The 20,438-nt window shown below is 42.3% G+C and overlaps 1 protein-coding gene across 2 annotated transcripts in view; it reads right to left on the bottom strand.

Moving 5' to 3' along the window:
• CFAP69 (cilia and flagella associated protein 69) overlaps window positions 1–19,195 on the bottom strand; it is a 51,918-nt gene extending 32,723 nt beyond the window's left edge. Inside the window, exons 1-12 of one of the 2 annotated variants that reach the window (XM_032798139.1) lie at window positions 18,992–19,195; window positions 17,547–17,600; window positions 14,824–14,889; window positions 13,824–13,933; window positions 10,654–10,730; window positions 8,900–8,998; window positions 6,447–6,596; window positions 6,151–6,328; window positions 3,762–3,885; window positions 2,427–2,475; window positions 2,194–2,315; window positions 808–1,024 (exon numbers count right to left, since the gene is read on the bottom strand). In XM_032798139.1, the coding sequence (XP_032654030.1) occupies window positions 808–1,024; window positions 2,194–2,315; window positions 2,427–2,475; window positions 3,762–3,885; window positions 6,151–6,328; window positions 6,447–6,596; window positions 8,900–8,998; window positions 10,654–10,730; window positions 13,824–13,933; window positions 14,824–14,889; window positions 17,547–17,600; window positions 18,992–19,108 (1,363 nt within the window). In that variant the 5' untranslated portion in view covers window positions 19,109–19,195. Of the gene's footprint in view, window positions 1–807; window positions 1,025–2,193; window positions 2,316–2,426; window positions 2,476–3,761; window positions 3,886–6,150; window positions 6,329–6,446; window positions 6,597–8,899; window positions 8,999–10,653; window positions 10,731–13,823; window positions 13,934–14,823; window positions 14,891–17,546; window positions 17,601–18,991 lie in introns of those variants that run through there. The other variant, XM_032798140.1, reaches the window with a different exon arrangement.
• Window positions 19,196–20,438: the final 1,243 nt, after the last annotated feature.

Genomic DNA, 20,438 nt, shown 5'->3' with positions numbered 1-20,438 from the left:
AGTCTTTAGCTAGCTGTTCTTCAAATTCGTTTTTGACCTTCTTAATTATATTTTTACACTTCATTTGCCCAGGGCCGCCCAGAGGGGGAGGGCAAGTGGGGCAATTTGCCCCAGGCCCTGCATGGCCCCCCACAAGAATATAATATTGTATAGTTTTACAACAACTTTTTTTTAATGGAAGGGGCTCCCCAAAATTGCTTTGCTCCAGGCTCCCTGAATCCTCTGGGTGGCCCTGCACTTGCCAGAGTTTATGCTCCTTTCTATTTTCCTCACCTGGATTTAACATCCACTTTTTAAAGGATGCCTTTTTGCCTCTCATTGCTTCTTTTACTTTGTTGTTTAACCACAATGGCACTTTTTTGGTTCTCTTACTATGTTTTTTAATTTGGGGTATACATTTAAGTTGAGCCTCTATTATGGTGTCTTTAAAAGGGGGAAGATGGAGATTACCAGATTAAGTGAATATTTATCTGTACCATAAAATACTCATCTGATTAAATTTACTTATTTCTGTGCAGGAGACACCCAAAACTGGAATAAAAAAAAGGAATGTGGGCCAGCTAAGAGGTGCATTGGATGAGCTGTTGTGTAGAAAACTGTAGAGCAACTTTCTTCAGTACGAGAGTTCATTCCTATTTATTTATGTTTTTCAAAAACTGAGGAGAAAACTGATATACTTCCTACATGAACTATTTTTTGAAAATAGTATTCTATGTTCATCAGTTTTATAGTTCTTCTGTCTAATAGTTGTGTTGTATTTTTAGGGCCATTATATATAATTGAGATAGATGTCTAAAGTCAACTCACCTTGGCCCACGCACCATTCTAGAAACATAAGGAGACGAGTATTCCCTTGACAGGTCATATAGTCATCTACTAACAATGGAGCTACTGAAGCTAATGTAGCAATTGCATGAAGCTGTAATTCTTCATATTGGGCAACAGACCAGTCATGTACACCAGGCTTTTCATTTGGTTTGACATAATGGAACAAAGCCAGCACCACTTTACCCTCATTTAGCAGCTGCAGATTCAAAAGATAAATAGGTATAGATATAGTTTAAAGATGTCACATGTAAATATGAAAAAATCTAAGAGACTGAGTCAACTAATTTTCAAAATAGTTTTTAAACTCAGCAGTTTGCAATTTCCTCCTTCAGTATTTAGGCACCACACAGACTCTCTCTGGGCATGATAAATGGTCACTTTACTATCACCTCATATAGTGGTCAGTGGATCAAGCCCTTTGTTCTAATTCAGTGATTAACACCACACTGGTTTTTGTTGTTTTGTTTTTTTAGTTAGTGTCTTGGATAAAGCTGTTGGGCCACATCCTTATCTGGTATAAATAATCATAGAGGCAGGCACCGCTTTTGGGTCTTTGTACGGCCCCTAGCACAAAGGAGACCCACTTATGGACCAGGACCTCAAGCTGCTACAATAATACAACCAATAATAATAATTATAAAATTGAAGTCGTTATGAGGATAGGAGGATCTGCATCACAGGAGGCAAGTTTGATGGGGTGTCAGGGATGTTTTGATTGTTGCTGGTGATGGTGGTGGTATGGTGTAATGCTGATATTAAAGGCTCAAAGACAGGTGTGTGGTGGGAAGACAGAGTAGCAACTAATGACAAGCTTGACTGATGGTAGTTCTTGGCTACCATAGGCACTCAGATAGCCTCTCATCAGTTTCACTGACTCATTGCCCAGTGGTTCCTTCAGGTTGTCAGAATCTGCAGAAACAGGGAGAAAATGCCCAGGACAGGACTGGTTTGTACTAGGAAAATTACCCATGGTTGGCAATGGGAGCAGGTACAGTGAAACTAGTGCTGAATCATAATTCAGTGGAGACAAATACTGTTCATATTCTGCATCAATTCAGTAAACATGGTTTCTGAAACAGCGATGAACTTGGCTTGTCCTACTCTACACCTGCATTTGAGTCATGTTCAGCATTCGCTTTTCAGAATAGGTAATTTTTTTTTAGTGTTGAACTAGATTTGCAAAACCTGTAAAAAAGAGGCACCTTATATTGCAGTATAGCATCAGCACGAGGTCTGAGGCTAAGCACTGGCATAAGATTATGAATTATTCATCTCCAGATGATCATATGGACATGGATAGCAAAGGATATTCTATGATCAGTATAACTCTCATTTATTTACACAACCAATTTGGGACCAACTTACCTGTACTGCACACAGATCTTTCGCTAAGACTGCAACCATGTTAAACAGCAATTTTTTCAGCTCAAAGTCTTCATAACTGTAGGTAAGCTTAAAACCTTTTACCAAAGGATTATGGCTTTTAACTGGGAAGGAAATTATAGCCAAATTACAACTAAAGCTAAACAAGAAATTCAAAAGATGATAATTAGGAAAAAGCACTTATATTTCACATGTGCAATAATAAGACATCTTACCTTCACTAAACGTTGCTAATAGTATTAACTGCTTAGTAAATCCACTTTCCTAACAGACATACAAAATAAATATTTTAATTAAATCACAGCACATAAATTCATTGTAAGTTTTACTATTTTCCTGACAACATTTCATTTGTCAGTATATTCAGCATTTTACCAAAGTAGGTGACAGGGTATTTGGTAATCTAAGGGTTCAATTAATCAAAATGTATACTCCATTCTGCACAAATGTATGCAAGTCTGTGGAAGCCCCAAAAGATTGGCATTCACTGGTCCAATCTGGCACAGATGAAGACAACAGTCTCACAGTGTAGTTAAGGCTAAATTTTCAAAGTCACTCCCTTCATTTGTGTGCATATGATTTTGCCAATTTGAGTAATGTTTGTGCATTCATTTGTACACACACACACACGTGTGTGTGTGTGCAATCTGTGCATGTAAATATTCTTTTTACATTCAAATGATAAAATTTACAATGGATCACATGAAAACGAGTGATGTGTGCTCAAATGGATGCCACATATTGAAAATTTGGCTGTTATAGTCCACGACAAAAAATGGATGTGAGCAAACTACAGCTGCCAAACAGCCAGTTGAGCAACAATAACTCCAGGACTAGAGACAGTACAAAGAGCTGACCAGATAACCTAGGAGATACAACAGCTCTTCTCTTCCTTGATATAGCCAGCAATTACTGGGCTCATATTGTGCTCAGTCCAATAGTGTCAAATTGCAAAAAGCACTTTTTGTCATCAGAAAAATACTGGAATGATGATTTATGGGCCTCCTTATTCATTATGTCACGACCATTTAGAATTCTAAATCTAAAACTGTGAAACAGAGAGTAAAAGAATATTAGCTTATTTAAAAAAAGGAACCATACAGCTCTCTCGTAAAAGCTATGAAGTATTCCAGAAGATGTGGGTAATGAAGTAAACAGACATTTCTTAGGCAGCTTACTGTAATAAACTTACTCTTTAGATTTTCCAAACAATGAGTACAGTTTTAAACACAAGGCTCCCTGTAATAGGACCCTTCTATTAAGCCTTGCAGTTGTATTTGTTTTCTCACTATCAAATCATCTTTATGTTATTGGGCAGGAGCTAACAGTATTAAGGATTTGAGTGCCTCTGAGGCAGAGGGAATTACAAAAAGAAACAGTCTTCCTGGAAGGAAAGCCCTGAACAGCCAAGCATGAGAGAAAGAATAGACTGAATTTAACAATACAACAAATCCCAGGAAAATGGTTAAGTTTGGACTATATCCAGTGCATACAGAACAGAGTAGTTAATATGTTACCAGCCTATAAGGCTCAAAAGTATGAATACTCACAATCATTGGTGCTCCAGGGTTTTCAGCTATGAGTGTGGCTATTACTAAGAGGTCGTTTCTTAGCTGGCGATCATAGTGACGGAAACCATGAATGAGTAAGTTCACAAACACTTCCTTCAAAGCACTTAGAAGAAAATAAAAGTCAGAGTTTTATATTCCTTTTCATATTCTATTTATGTGCAAGTCCCGAGTACATGAATCCCATTGCTACATCAAACTTTTCATAGTGTAGATTAGTATGCAGTTGCAAGCATCACACCATCCCAAGGCTTTTCAAAATTCATATTTTATATAGATTCATAGATTGTAGGGCTGGAAGGGACTTTGAGAGGTCATCGAGTCCAGCCCCCTGCCCTCACGGCAGGACCAAATACTGTCTAGACCATCCCTGATAGACATTTATCTAACCTACTCTTAAATATCTCCAGAGATGCAACCTCCCTAGGCAGTTTATTCCAGTGTTTAATCATCCTGACAGTTAGGAACGTTTTCACTAATGTCCAACCTAAACCTCTCTTGCTGCAGTTTAAGGCTCATTGCTTCTTGTTCTATCTCAGAGATCTAAGATGAACAAGTTTGTCTTCCCTCCTCCTTTATACACCCTTTAGATACCTAGAAACTGCTATCAATGTCCCAGCTCAGTCTTTTTTCTTTTCCAAACTAAACAAACCCATTCTTTCAGCCCTTCCTTCATAGGTTCATGTTCTCTAGACCTTTAATCATTTCGTTGCTCTTCTCTGGATCCTCTCAATTTCTCCACATCTTCCTTGAAAGTGGTGCCCAGAAACTGCGCACACAATACTCCAGTTGAGCCTAACCCAGGCAGAGTAGAGCGGAAGAATGACTTCTCATGTCTTGCTCACAACACAGCTTAATGCCATCCTAAAATTCATGTTTGCTTGTGCACAGCATCACACTGTTGACTATAATCAGCTTGGGTCCCCTATAACCCTCCAGAATCCTTTCTGCCATACTCCCTCCTTGGACAGTCTCTTCCCATTCTGTAACGTTGGAATTGGATTGTCCTTCCTAAGGGAGCACTTTGTATGCTTATTTAAACTTCATCCTGTTTACCTCAGACCATTTGTCCAATTTGTCCAGATCATTTGAATTATGACCCTCTGTCCTCCAAAGCAGTTGAATCCTCCCAGTTTGGTATCAATCTGCAAACTTAAATAAGCGTACTTTCTATCCCAATATTCTAAGTCGTTGATGAAGATATTGACAGAGTCGTCCAAAACAGACCCCTGTGCGAACCCCCCACTTGTTATACCTTTCCAACAAATTGAACCAGTAAAACTATCTTGAATTACATTTATCAGCCAATTTATCAGCCAACTTATAGTAGCCCCATCTAAATCATATTGGCCTAGTTTATCGATAAGGATATCATGCGAAGACCGTTATCAAATGCCTTAGTAAAGTCTAGGTATACCACATCCACTCTCCCTTATCCAACCAAGCTCCGTTATCCTTCAATAGAAAGCTATCAGATGGGTTGACACGATTTTGCTTTACAAAATCCATGCTGGCTTATTCCCCTATCACCTTACCATCTCCAAGTGTTTGCAGAGATTTCCTTAATTACTTGCTCCAATTATCTGTCCCTGGCCACAGAAGTTAAACTAACTTGGTCTGTAGTTTCCTGGGTTGTTTTTATTTCCCTTTTTATAGATGGGCACTATATTTGCCCTTTTCCAGTCTTCTGGAATCTCTCCTGTCTCCCATGATTTTCCAAAGATAATAGCTAGAGGCTCAGAAACCTCCTCTATTAGTTCCTTGAGTATTCTAGGATGCATTTCATCAGGCCCTGGTGACTTGCAAGCATCTAACTTTTATAAATGATTTTTAACTATGTAGCGCTGTGTATCTAATTTAAGCATCAACTGCTATAATAGGCACATCTGGACACAAATCTTTGTTTTACACGTGTTAAATTGAATTTAGAGAGAGATGTCTATCTACTCAAGCAAAGGTATGCTTAACTGCATCTTGCTGTCTGATTAAAATATTTACTTTAAAAACAGAAGCGCAAATCCTCAGTGAACGTCAACACAACTCCACTACTAATGGAGCAATGTAGCTAAGGATCTGGTTCTCAGTTTTGTATTTTATAACATATCATTTACTACTAACTTTATAATGCTTAATAAAAAAAAGTATTTCAGCAACGCACTGCATTGATTTAAGGCCCGATTCTGCAGTCCTTTTCTTCTGCAGGATCAGGCCCATAATAATTACTGCTAAACTGCATAACCTGCATTCCTCTTGTCTCGTCTCTCAGCATGTATCAAACAAAATGCCAAAATCCAGCAATATATTATTTTAGAAATACATAGATTGCTCCAAAATTGCAATATTAGTTTACGTAATGTTTGATTGTACTTACTATATACATTCCAAGTTACTGAGCTGATTAACAATTTCTTCCTTTGGCATGTTTTCTAATAAGTTCCATAGGATTTCTGATGAACGGAACAGTAGCTGTCCAGAGGGATCGGCATCATTTAGATGAGAACAGATTCTGCTGGCTGCTTGGGCTTTCATCATTAGTTTACAATTTACTCCTGGAATTAAGACAGTCCGAATAATCAGCTCCCTGCAGGTTGGTAATTGTTTTAGGTGTATATAAAGAAAAGCATATCTGAGATAACGAGATTGTTAAAAAAAATATCCTATACTAACCAGATGTGGAGAGATGCTGTAGGGCTTTAAGTACCCATAACTTCTCAGCAAGTTGATTTTCAACCAATGCTAGAGACAAAACTAGGGTTTCTGCTAAACCTCCCAATTCAGCCATCTGTATCTTAAAGTTTGCACTTGTAGAGTGTAAACCTGTATGTACAATAGTTGAGAGTTATAACTATTTATACAAGCACAATCACATACAATATTTAGCTTTCTTCAAAAAATGGATGAAATGTGAATTTCAGTAATTTTAGTGAAAATGATGTAAAAGTGAAACTTTTAACCAAGCTCAAGACCTCTTTGTGTTAGGTGCTATACAAACATCTAGTAAGAGTTGGTTCCTAGCTTGAAGAGTTAGCAGTCTAACAGACAAACTGTGGGAGAGGAAACAGAGGCACAGAACAGTGAAGTGACTTGCTCTAGGTCACACAACAAACCAGTGGCAGACATGGAACAGAACCCAAGTCTCCTGAGTCCCAGTCTAGTACCCTAATTCTCTGGACCATGCTGCCACTCATGATCAGCATATCTGTCTATCAGTCAGCATGACTAAATCCCATTGCTTAACATGACTTCTCAAGGTCACGTTGACTAAATTTGAATTGCCAACATGTGTTTTTTCCTTTGCCCATGCATACAGAAACCACTACTGTGGTTCTTTTTGTAATGTAGATGGGGACAGAAGTATTAAGATGAGCAGTTCACATTCTTATCTTCCATCTTATCAATAACAGAAAGTTAAGTTTGAGCAATTTTTAAAAGACAAATGACATTTTAGAGAAAAGGCCCATTTTCGTTTTTTTTAAAGGATGAAGTTCTTGTAAAAATTTCCCTTATTTAGTACTAGTTAATCACATCCCTTCATTTCCGCATTGCAAGTGGTTCCTCTGCCCAATGATGAACTTCTTCCATTAGTAGATCTGCCGTCAACGTCTTGACTACTGTGAATGATCACAGGCTCAATCTTGTTAAGTGTTGAGAACTCTGGCCATGATCCAGCAAAGTGTCAACACTCTCGTGAGTAACTCCATTTACTTCAGCAGGGTTAAGCATGTGCTTTGATCCTTTTGCTGCTTTGCCAGAGTGCTCAGCACCTTACAGGATCATACCTCAATTTAAACCCCAGTCTTGCAAAGATTTATGCATATGCTTAACTTTAAGCACATAAATAGTTCCATTGAAAAATCATGTTAGAGAACAGTGTCTATCAAGCATGAAGTACAGTTCCTTAGTTTTGACATAATATTTTAGATACTTTCTGTATCTAAAGGAAAGGCAAAAATGCCACAAATTTCAACACTTATTGAAGTAAGTGGAAATACTCAATTATGTACAGTTAAACGTGTATATGTGTTTGCAGAATTTGGAGTAATACTTTTAAAAACAGATTGCTTTGACATTTCCAGATTCCTGTAATTGGAGTGAGAGCACCAACCTGAGCTTTGCAGACCACAGAAGCCAGGTTAGCGTGCGACCAAAGTCACAGAGTCAAAGGCCATGTGGGACCACCAGATAATCCAGTGCACAGGGCCGGCTCCAGGCACCAGCTTATCAAGCAGGTGCTTGGGACAGCCACTCTGGAGTGGGGCAGCACTTTCAGGTATTCGGCGGCAATTCGGCGGAGGGTCCCTTACTCCCGTTCAGAGCAAAGGACCTCCCGCTGAATTGACGCAGATCGCGATCGTGGCTTTTTTTTTTTTTTGGCTGCTTGGGGTGGCAAAACCCCTGGAGCCGGCCCTGCCAGTGCAGCCTCCTATATATCTATATCTATCTCTTTCTCTCTCTCACAGGCCACCTATACCACCCAGCACCCAACCCAACAACCATAATTAGACCTAAGTATTAAAGCCCACAGGAGACTAGACTATTATGTGGCACTGGTAGAGGATTAAGGGATACCAGTGTCCGAGGACCCCACATGGCAAGGAAATGGCCAGTTGCTGTAAGCTTCCTAAATAATAAAACTCAGGAAGAGGAGACAATGCTTCCTCTCTAGAGGTTATATGGCCAAACCAAGAATTCTATATTTTTTCCCACTTCCAGCCCCAAAGCCATCCACTCCTTTTTCCTGTATCCTCCATGTTTCAGAATCCTTGTGGCCCTCCCCGCAAACATTTGTACTGTTTCACCCTAGCCTCTCAATATCTTATAATAAACAATGTGTTACTAAATTAATTTTGCATATATTGCCAGATTAGACAGATACATTCAATGTATACACATGGATAACTTAATTTTTAATATTTTAAATGACATTATATACATTCCTATTGAAGATTATATTAATTGTGGTCTATTTAATTAAGATAATTATGACACTTATTTACCTGCACAAATAAAAATTCTTAACTGCAGTCAGAGCTGAGTACAAAGAGCCATTTCGAGTAGATGACAGATCACATACATTTCATTGTTTCATTCTTGCAAGACTTTAAAATTGTATATTTTACCTGCAAGCTGTTTTTTTGGTGGCTCTGCATGGTAAAAGCTAATGATACATTTACAGATTTGTATCCTCACTTGAGAGCTTGGCACCCTCATCAAGTAACCTGTAAGAAACAGACAAATTCTGATTTGCAATTTTTACAAGAAAGAATAGTTAAAAAAAAAGTCATCTGATTCCTCCTACTTATATTTCCTTGTACTTTGAGTAATGTGTGTTCCTTCTTACTGCTTACACCCTGTATATATTTGTGTTCACTCCTTATGAGGGTAACCATCTTGGGCCAGTATTAACGTATCCCAGGTTTGACTATAAATACCTGAGAGACAGTATTCACTGCCACAGAGGAAGGAAGTGGTTTTGGGAAAATGGACTGGTGTTTATGAAGAAGCCTGTTCTGTTGCCCTTTGTTTTACAGCCTGAGTCTGGAGTTCCCTGAGTAAGGTGGGCTGGAACTCCCCCCTCTCCAGAGTGGTGAGGGATTAGGCCAAGTCAATGGTTCCAGGCAGTTTCTCTCAGAACAAAGAAAGCAGGATTACTAATACGGCAGCTGACACCATGGTTGCCATATTAGTAATCCTAGCATCTGGTGAGGCACAATGGTATATAAGGGGAACATATAGAAAGTACCTTTTCAACAAAATAGAGAGAGAACTAGAGAGAGACATGCTGTGGAGCATGCCAAATTAAACTGACTTGCCTTCTCTTTTAATTTTGTAATCCTCTACTTCGTAATAAGTTTCGGGGCAGGCACCACTAAAGAGGGTCTGAAACAGAGACTCTGGGTCTATTTTGCTATCTCTTTGGACAGATGAAAATAAAGACCTCCAGACAGGAGAACCTTCTGTTCCCAGGTTCCAAGGATATTCCTTTTTGTTTGACCTGTCACACACAGCCTTTTGCTCCACCTCTCTATTGCTCAAGTCATCCCACTTGCAGTGCTGCCTAGAGGATTCAGGAGGCCTGGGGTCTTCGGCAGCTGGGGTCCTTCTGCTCCAGGTCTTCGGGGCACTTCAGCAGTGGGTCCCGGAGCAAGTGAAGGACCCGCCACTGAACTGCCGCCGAAGACCCAGAGTGGAAGGAGCCCTCACTGCCGAATTGCCACCGAAGACCCAGAGCAGAAGAAGCTCCGAGTCTTCCGCAGCGGGTCCTTCACTCGCGGCACTGAAGGACCTGCTGCTGAAGACCCACTGAAAACTCTCGTGGGGGCCCCTGCAGGGCCCAGGGCAAATTGCCCCACTTGCCTCCACCCTCTGGGCGGCCCTGCCCACTTGCTGACCTGCTATTCATCTTCTCATTACCGTCGCTATTGGATAGTCAAGACCCCATGCTCTCTTGACCCACAGAGCTTGTGATGGTGGTGTTCTTTGAAAAACTCAAGTATAATAGTTAAGACTCTCAAAGCAAAATGAAATCAGACAGTGGATCAGGCTACAAGAGTAATAGTGGTTTATTTCTTGAGCTCTCCTGGGCTACCTCTGGCAGGGAGCCTCTCTCACTAGGCAGAAAGAAACCTCATTGGCTAATCAGCCAATTAGGATTCTCCAATATTCTGACAGCTGCACAGATGAAGTTCACAGCAAAGTAGAAATGCTTCTGAATGCTGGGAAATTCAGAATGTTGACTGATTCAGCAGGTAGCAAGAACTTGTAATTATAAGTAAGTAATAAAAATCATATAAATTCTAAGCTACAACTGAGAAGATAATTGTGGTTCTTTTTATTATCCTAGAGGGCACTGCAGCACAGCAATCTAACTTACCCAATTGTGCAATTGATTCTGAAGTAACTGCGGTGTAGTTGACTTCATCAGATAATTTCTTCTTTAAAAATGGTAACCTGCAAAAATTGAACAAGCAAGTTATTATAACTATCATTAGAACACAGCAGAAAAAACAGATTAATCAAAACCTGTTCATGTTGGTGCCAACATCTGATAGAAAAATCAGTATCTTATGTTCTATCCTATGAAATTCCTTGAAGATGTCTCGGAAAAACTGTCCTCAAGTATATCCTTTGCAGACACTGATCCCAGAACAAAATGTTTACTTTCATGATCTAGCAACTAATTTTTTGGCTGGTAGAAGTAAATGCCTACAGGTATCATTGTAGTAATTCATATTTGGTAAACCAGGAAATAATCCCAGCAAACAAATCTCTTTTAAGTGTGGAAGATTAAGATCATTAACTGGGGAGACATCAGTCATATGTCAGAGGCAGGCTATGAACAGACATGCTCACCAAAGATGGGGGAAAAGGAAACGATCCAGTGAGGAGCTGCCAAGATCTTAACAACCGGTTCCCTCCTCACCCCACAAGGGGGTCATGGCCCAGCCCCGCCCCCGGGACTCATGGCCCATCCAACCCCCTGCGTTCCTTGACACCACCACGGGACCCCTGCCCCATCCACCCCCCTTCCCCGTCCCCTAACTACCCTCTGCTGCCCCATCCAACGCCTTCTCATTCCTGATGGCCTCCTGGGACCCCTGCCCCTGACTGCCCCATCCAGCTCCCCCCCCCTCTTCCTGACTGCTCCCCTGGGACCCTTGCCCACATTCAACCCCCGTGTTCTCCACCCTCTGATCGCCACAACCCCTATCCACCCCCCCACCCCAGACCAGCCTCCTGAACTCCCCTGCCCTATCCAACACCCCCCGCCCCGCTCCCTGCCCCCTTACCGCATTGCCTGGAGGTGGCTAGCGGCTCTACAGCTGCGCCGCTCAGCTGGAGCCGGGCCACTCCGCCACTGCACAGCGCCTGGAGCACTGGGTCAGGCCAAGCTCGCAGCCCCCCGCTTCCTGCAAATCAGCTGTTCGTGCAGGAAGCCTGGGAGGGCGGAGAAGCGGTGCGGCGGCTTTGTGCTCAGGCCCAGGGAGGCGGAGGTGAGCTGGGATGGGGAGCGGTGCGGCCCCCCCCAGGTTACCTACTGCAGTGCAGGTGGCCCTCCTCGCGTCTCCCCCCACCCTAGCTCACCTCCACTCCGTCTCCGCCTCCCTGGGCCTGAGTGTGAAGCCGCCACACCACTTCTCCACCCTCTCAGGCTTCCTGCGCGAACAGTTGATTCACAGGAAGAGGGGAGACGCAGGGAGGAGTGTTCAGGGGAGGAGGCAGAGGTGAGCTGGCGCAGGGGGCAGGGCAGGGAGCTGGAGCACCCATGGGGTCGGTGCCTAAGGGGCCACTTTTGGATAATGTGCTCAAGGGGAGACCCAGCTATGCTCCTCAGTCACTTCAACTTACCGGTTGTTAAATTTAGAAGCCCTTTTAGAACTGGTTACCCCACGCAGGACAACAGATTCTAAAAGGGCTTCTAAATTTAACAGCCGGTTCCCGCGAACCAGTGCAAACTGGCTCCAGCTCACCACTGAACCGATCCCTAGGCAGGACAGCTAGCAATATGGAAAAATAGAACTATTAGTTGTATTTAGGTTACTTGGAGTCAGATTCTCTCTTTAAACTGGGGTATTGTCCAGATAAATTCACTCAGATGCTATGAGCACAGAGTTTATGTAATAAATACATGCTCTAAAATTGCCCTCATATTCAATTAAATATTCAGATGTTATGCTCCCTTCACGACACACTGTAGTGCATGCACAGCTTTGCTGTAGGTTTTCTGGAGAGGGGGTTAGGAAGGGGGAAGATCACCTGTTGGTATCAGCAGCAGAGCCAGAAGAAAAGAAGGGAGAGAGAAAATAATGGGACAAGTGGGGAGAAAGAAAGAAGTGTGAACAAGATAGGCAAAGATATAAAGATAGTGGTGGAAGGTGGAAAATTGTAGAAGAGACAGGACCAGCTGCTAAAAGAAACTTCCAAGTAACACCTAGTCTAATTCCACCTAGTGCTTTTACAGATGAGAAGGCTTCTCCTTCTCATCTGTAAAAGCAGTGAAGTGTGGAAACATCCCTATCAGACAAAAATTAAAGCAAAGAACTGAGGTCCAAAGCTATATCCATACATTCACTGCAGAAACTAGTATTATTTCTGAACTCTACAATAGGTGACAATTTACTTCTCGCTTGAACTGATACTATGTTGTATGGACCTTACACCTTCACTGCAAAGTTTTGTCATGTTGCTGCCATACATATAAACTTGAAAACTTCATGATGTCCTCTCTCATTAACCACTGTGGGGCAGCAAAGCAGCACAATTAATTATGCTCAGAGAAGTAAGAAGCTCAGTTGCAATGTTGTATCACTACTATATTTATCAGCTGAAAATGACCTATCAAAAAAGTTAAGGGGAAGTCTTCTGTACAATCATTATTCTGGCTGTAATTTTCCAACCAAAAGGAAAGTACCAACAAACATAAAATGAATGACACCTTATTCTGATTTGAAAATAATGCAGAGTAGTATGGCAATGCAGATGTTAAAAAGCCCTCACAATTAAATGTTAAATTCTAAAATAGATTAAAATTGACAAAACCAAAACAAAACCCTCAAATTGTTTTTGTATTTCACCCCCGCAAATAAATTGACCTAAAGTTTATCACTTCATAAAGCTTACCTAAAGTTGTTACGGTCCCTTTGCTTCATCTCAGGTTTTTAACTCACCGGGAGAACATTTTGAAACAACAAAACACACCTTAACAAGACTTGTTGTTTAATCTCTTGGGGGCCAATAGTCCCAGAACACCCCATTGCAGGCAATGAGACACCTGTGGGAATCCTGCTTTCTGGTATCCAGGGGTTAATTATAATACTGTCCTGAGGGCAGCAATAGGTAGTTCTATAGTCACAGACTGTTTTTAGTAGTTCATTTTGTGTCTACAGCAATCACACACAAAGAAAATCAGTTTATAAAAGAGAAAGAAGGGGAACCAGTGTATGCCCAGTCATCTCATAGGGGTGTGGTAAAAATCACTTAACATTTGTATAGCACTTATATAAGTCCTCAGTGCTATTTATTATTAAAGACTGATGTACTTACCCGCATAATTTAAGAATTTCACATGTAGGCTCTGTGAAAGCCTCTTGGTCCTGAATTTTTTCTGCACATAGGTTAAGAATTTTAAATATTTGTGATAAATCCTTAAGAGGCTTTAATGTTCAATAATTAAGGAAATTAGACTGTTAGAAAACCCGAGAATGAGAAAAAAACAGAACTTATTTCTTGTAATACACTTTATTTTCAAAAAGAAGTACTCTAGTCCAACATGGTCAGATTTGGATAACTAAAATTAGGCACATAAATCCCTATTTAGGTACAGTAACTATAAGCAGCCTGATTTTCAAATGTGTGAAGCACCCGAGCTCTCTTACCCAGTAAGATCAACGGAAGTTGTGGACACTAAACACCACTGAAAAGTATGCCTAAATATGGGTTTATATTTAGGCACTCAAGTTTGAAAATGTGAGCCAAATACACATTTGTGAGGTAATCTTTATACCTAGTATCACCTGTCATTTCTAGAAATTTGTTATATATGACTGGCACTGTTTATATAAAAAAGTGTCCAGTCAATTAATCCAGATTTGGTTTTATTTAAATGTCACCTTATGCCCACTAGTCATTATTCTTATCCGCACTTCTTAAGTATTAATCAATATAGCACTTAGAAACTACATCTGTACTGAGTTGTAAAAGCTGAAATTACATGGAAGTTTATATAGCCCTTTATCTACATTTTTCTATGTTGTTGCATACTGAGATTTTTCTGTTCTATTTTGAAGCAGGTAGCCCCAAGCATCCAAAGAATATTTCTTATCCAAGCAACCCTAGCAATGATAAGTGTGCATAGAAGGCCTTCCCTAAGCCAGTGATTAAATTATCAGTGAACCACTGATGCTATCAGGGAAAGCTATACATCTCTGCGAAATGTAGCCAATGATAAGCTACTTTGCTGAAAAGTCAAAAATTTTAAAAAAATATAAAATATCACATCTTATTTGAACTGGAGTTTCTGTGGAGGAGGGGAAAAAAAGGATACAAGCCCAGTCTCATACTGCTTCATCACTTTCTTGAGAGTTTCTAACTGTCTTTCCTCCTCATCATTCTTAAAATGAAAAAAGAAAAAAACCTTAATTTTAAATTGCAGTGTGCCTTTAAAACCTTAAATGATCTTGTTCTGTTTCATTTTGAGTGCAAGTGCAAGTGGAAAAATAGATTAAAAAGTCACAAGATACTATGAAATTCTGAAAGTGTTCAGCAGCTGGATTAGTTTCTTGATCTAACTATGTATTTTTAAATGCACAGAACACATTCCTATAATCTTGCAGAATCTTTTAGTAGTGGATATTTTGGTTGAACATGTGGGCTCACTGGATTAAAGCATCTGACAGCACTACAGGGTTGTCTGATAAGTGAAGCAGTATGCCATCACTATTGGTATAGTGCCTGTATGAAAGTATGGTATGGCATGGCACTTTGATTTTAAAATTAGGCACACTGATGTAATTAAAGATGCATTGACATGGGATAGATTTATTCAGAAATGTTGTATTATATCTGTGGCATCACAAATTGTTGTTATGAACATGTCTAATGCCATATTAAGTAGTTTATGCACCAGCCTGTTGTTCTTTGTCTGCCTTCACTGGCAACTTCTGTTTTGGACTCTTAATATATTCTCACTCCTTACATGTGAAGCCCCAGAAACGTATTCTCTCTTCCCCTACTGAGGCCATTCCCTCCCTTTTAAACAATTAATTATTATTCATTATTTGTACGGTAATAGTACCTAGGAGTCCCAATCATGGAGCAGGGCCCCCAATGTGCTAGATACTGTACACAAACAACAAAAAGTTGATCTTGCACCAAAAAGCTTACAATCTAAGACAAGAGACAACTGGTGGAAACAGACCGACAGAAAGAAGAGTACAAGGAAATGAGATAATATTGGCCAGTATGATAGGCAGCAGTCACAACACACCAACTGTCAAGTGTTTGATGGGCATCATACAAAGGAGAATTTTAAGGAGGCATTTGAAAGAGAATAATGAGGTAGCTTTGTAAATGTTTAGAGAGAGTGCATCCAAAGCATAAGGGGCAGTGTGGGAGAAAGCTCGTTTGAAAATTTAACATGTGGTGATGGAGACTGGTGTCACTGGCCAACTGGAGGTGAGCGTCGACAACTTGATAGCATATGAGAAGCACTAAGTTGGTTAGACATAAGTCCTGATGGACCTTAGAAATGAAAACAAGCAGCTTAAGTTTGATGTAATGAAGAAAAGAGAGCCAGTGGATGGATGCAAAGAGAGGAATTACATGGTCAAGATGACGAGCTAGAAAAGTGAGCTTTGCAGCAGCACTCTGAATGGGTACGAGCCAGGCAAGATTGTATTTGTCCTCTTCATCTTCTTAACCACTGCCCACTACTAATGGAAAGATAGTGAATTAAATGGACAAGAATTCCAATCTGGAGTTGCAGTTCCCATCATCTGTACTCCTACTGAGGTGATCCCTCCTGTATACAAGCCCCTAATTTTTCCATTCTTCTGAAGCACTATTTTTGATACCAGCCAGTTTTTTAATAAAGCTCATTTTCTAGAACTGTCCAAATTCTCTCCTTTGCTACAGTTCCCATATCTTGCATAAAATCTCCCTTTGCAGCCGAGAATCTCTCAATGTCAGCACTGTACAGGCCTGGTAAAGGGGCAGTGCTGGAAAGGGTACTAAGGGTATGTCAGGACATGTCAATAGTGGCACTGTAGAACACTCCACTGTGGCCATTTTGGGCTCCTTTGCCACTAGGCACAGCTAATTTAGAGTAGCCAAGGAGTTGCTCTAAATTAGACCAGCAGTTATTTCAGCCCACTCACCAGCCCAAAATCTGAAGGCCTCCTTCCCCATGTTGCACCTATGTGTGCTTTGCCTCCTGGAGGTACAGCACACAATCTCACAAAAAATATTTTTATGAAGATCATGCATAGCTTACTCTTTCAGCTGTATATCATAAAGAAAAAAAGAGAGAAAGGCTGACTCTTCTTAGATTTTTTTTAATCATCAATTTGATATGTTCCATGAAGCTGTTGCTTAAAGACTATAAATTATTATGTTTTTAAATCACAGGGAACTTTTACCATTCTTGTGTATCTGATTTGTCTTGTGTGTCTGATCTGTAGGAAGAGACCAAAATAGTCTTTTGAGGTCCAGGCTATAACTCCTACTGTTTTTATGTGTGTCTATTTAGTCCCACTTGTTCTTGACTCCTGAGCTTTATAAATGTTCTCCCTCCTCCAATTCAAGCCCCTAGAGAAATGTTAGCGGTTAATATGGGTGATTACATACATGCTGACAAGCTTTAAACACTTCTAGATGTTGTAACTGCTTTCTTAGTGTTGGGTTTCACAATCTAAAGTTGCTATCTTGGACAGTCAATTGCACACCAACACTGTGTCATTTGCCCACCTGGATTCTATAATCTACACATTTGCAACATTTTTTTTGTGAAAGTCCATATTCAGGCACATGAATGAATATTTAACATAAATGTTCATGGGTACCATTGCTCCTTGACACTGAATATCTTCAAAGAAAGACTAATTCATAATTCTACCTGTATAATTCTTCCACTTTGGGGATTTGTAGTCCTGACCACTGGGGCTCAATATCTAGCTATCTTAGGTTTATTTGTGTATTTAATTGTAACATGTATTTTATTATTACCCTTGTAAAATGTATCACAAGCCTTTTTCCTCACGTTGTACTTACTGAGTTGGAATCTTCAAGTAGTTTGATGACACAATTAAGGTCCACAGACTTCAACTGAATACAAACAAATACAGTTCTTAATTTTTTTCAAGATTTAAAAATGCTAAAATTGAACAATGCTAAATATGAACAAATAAGGACCTAAATTTTGAGGCTAATTCTGGTGAGGGGTGCGAGGAATATCATAGATAATGAGACTCAGGCCGTGTCTACACTACAGGATAAGTTGATGTAACTTAAGCAATTTTAGTTACATAATTTACCTAACTGACGTCGATGTAGTTTACGTCGACTTACTGAGGTGTCTACACCGTGCTATGTCAATGGAAGACACTCTTGTATCGACATAGCTTCTGCCTCTTGCTCGGGTGGAGTACTGAAGTTGACAGGAGAGCACTCTCCCATCAATTGCAGCACTGCTGATTTAGCCCATAGTGAAGACAAGCCCTGAGTCTCCAGTGGTTTTGAAGTTACAATAATAATAATAATAATTCAAAATATAGAGCTTCCTTCTGATTTTATATAAATGCCTAGATAGAAGTCCCAGATTTCCATTTGCGTTCTCTCTACCCATACCACCTCTACAACCTATCCCTTTCTGCAGTATTACTTCCTAGGCAGTCATTTCCCATTTTGTATTGATTGAGTTTGATGCCAGAAGAGACTACCAGAAAAAGATAGTCTACTCTGACCTCTTGCACATCACAGGCCACTAAATCCCACCCAGTTACCCCTGGATTAAACTGAAGTGTTACAGCCCTTATGAGACTAAACTAGCATGTGCCACAGGCTCCTACAATGGCAGGGAATTAATTTGGTAACACATACCCGCATGCAGCACTGAACCAATTTACATGTGCTTCAATCTTCATTGCAACCATACAAACTAGATTTTTTTTTTAAATGGAAAAGTCCATTTAGGACAAGCAGGATCCCTCCGTGGGCAAATGCCATCCCCTCGTACAAAAGCCAAGCTTTCATTCGGTCTAAGCAAGCAATAACCCCCCAAACACGAACCAGCTGGAAACGGATTCAGGACTGTCTGTCTCCACCACAGAGAGCCCCCTCACCCCGCCAACCCCCTTCCTTTGCTGCGGCTCACAGCAGATGGCTGTGGCTGCTGCGGGGGAAAGCGAGGAGGAGCAGCGGAGGCGGGAGGGCTCCCGACTGAGGAAGGGGAGAGGCCCAGAGATCGGTGGGTTCTCCCCTGCCCTAGTGCCGGGGCCAGCTGGGGCCTCCTCAGGGCAGCTACAAAAGGCGCCTCCCCACCCAGCAGGGCGCACGGGCCGTCCCCCAGGGGACGAGGTGGGGGCGGGGCAGGGAGCAAGGGGACCAGGGGTGTAGGGGGCTGAGCGGATCATTCCTTCTTCCCCAGTGACGGGGCTTCGCCCTCAGCTCGCTCCCCAGACCGGGCTGTCGTGCCGGTCACTCTGGGTCGCGCCCACCTGGCTGGTCCGCAGGTCACTGTCCGAGGCCTGCTTCGGCCTGCGCGTCTCCTTGCGGGACAGGGCTGGGGATGGGGATGGGGCCGGGGCGACTTCGGGCGCGGCCGGCGAGATCATAGATGCGGTGAACGTCGGCGTCAGTGCGGGGCCCGGGCAGCAGCCGCCACCTCCCTGCTCCAGCGCTGGGGCACCAACACACGCCGGGCTCCGTTCCCATGGCAGCGGGGGAAGCCGCCTACGGCAGCCCCAGGGGCTCAGAACAGCTGCCAGGGCGCGGGGAAATCAGAGCAAAAGCTCCCCTTAGTGGCCGGTGTAACGACACAAACAGCATGTGCTCCCGATTCCCTACTTTGGCTACACTGAGCATACACTGAGCATGCGCACACGAACTGAGCATGCTCAGTAACCTTTGCTGTCGCCGCTGCCCTCTCTTTGCCCTCACTTCTACTTACGATTTGCTACCTCCTGTTTGGGTGGGTTTAAAAGGATCAAGGGGGGCAAATCGCAGCGGGGGGGCTGCCAGGGTCTGAGCGGGGGGCAAAAATTTACTGGCCAGGGGGGATCCAACTGCAGCAGGTAGCGGCAGGAGAGCGGCTGAAGGGGAAAAATCAGAAGAGAAGCACGATTGGCAGCACAAAGTGCCGGTCTAGGCGCTCTCGGGTTTTTTTGTGTATAACCAGGCCTATGGTACTTGGGCGGGTGCTTGAGTGAGGGTGCGAGGCTCTGCCTGGGGTTGTATAGCACGGTGTAACGGACAGTTTTATGTGGCTCTGGGAGGAGCTCTAAGTCACTCAAGCACGTTGTCTATAAGAGAAAGGAGCGTGCAATGATTTCATATAGACATGGAAACTGATAGAAGACACTTTTACAAAGTCAAAAGGTGAGAGGCAGCAGTTGGAGGAGGAGGGGGAGGGGGGGGGGGGGCGTCCTGGTACATATTATCACCGCATTTCAGCTCCTGGCTGGAGGCAAGTAACAGCCCACACAAGCCCGTGTATATTAGGAGAACGACTGCGAGTTGCGGGTCTAAGCTTTGACAATATAGGAATTGGGGAAAGTCTGTGCCTTTAAGAACAGCCCCAGGAACCCGCCCCCTGCTCCGGGGCTGACCATTTGCAGCGTCCTGAGAGCAGAAACGAAAACAGCCTCTGATCCCCCCCCCCCGCCACCCGATTAGCGAGCCAGCAGAATGGCTATTCCCGAGGAAGCATGTTTCCCCCCTGCTCAGTGTCCCCCGACCCCCCTCGGGAACCACCACCCCTCTCCTTAACGGGGTGGTTGTTCGTTGATTGATGTGGTGTGCAAGAGTCTTCCTCCGCACAGTGGCTCTGCGTCTATTTAATATTCGTCTCTTATCATGTGTCGCTCTCTGGTCTGCAGTGTCTTGCCCCCCCCGGCTTATAACCCCGGGTACCAGACCCTCCCCACCCGCTGCCCAACCCGATTG

This window comes from Chelonoidis abingdonii, chromosome 2 (assembly GCF_003597395.2).
Source record: "Chelonoidis abingdonii isolate Lonesome George chromosome 2, CheloAbing_2.0, whole genome shotgun sequence".
In the NCBI taxonomy this organism is placed as follows: Eukaryota; Metazoa; Chordata; order Testudines; family Testudinidae; genus Chelonoidis; species Chelonoidis abingdonii.
The sequence above is the reverse complement of the archived record's forward strand: the minus strand, read 5'-3'. Positions and strand labels throughout refer to the sequence as shown.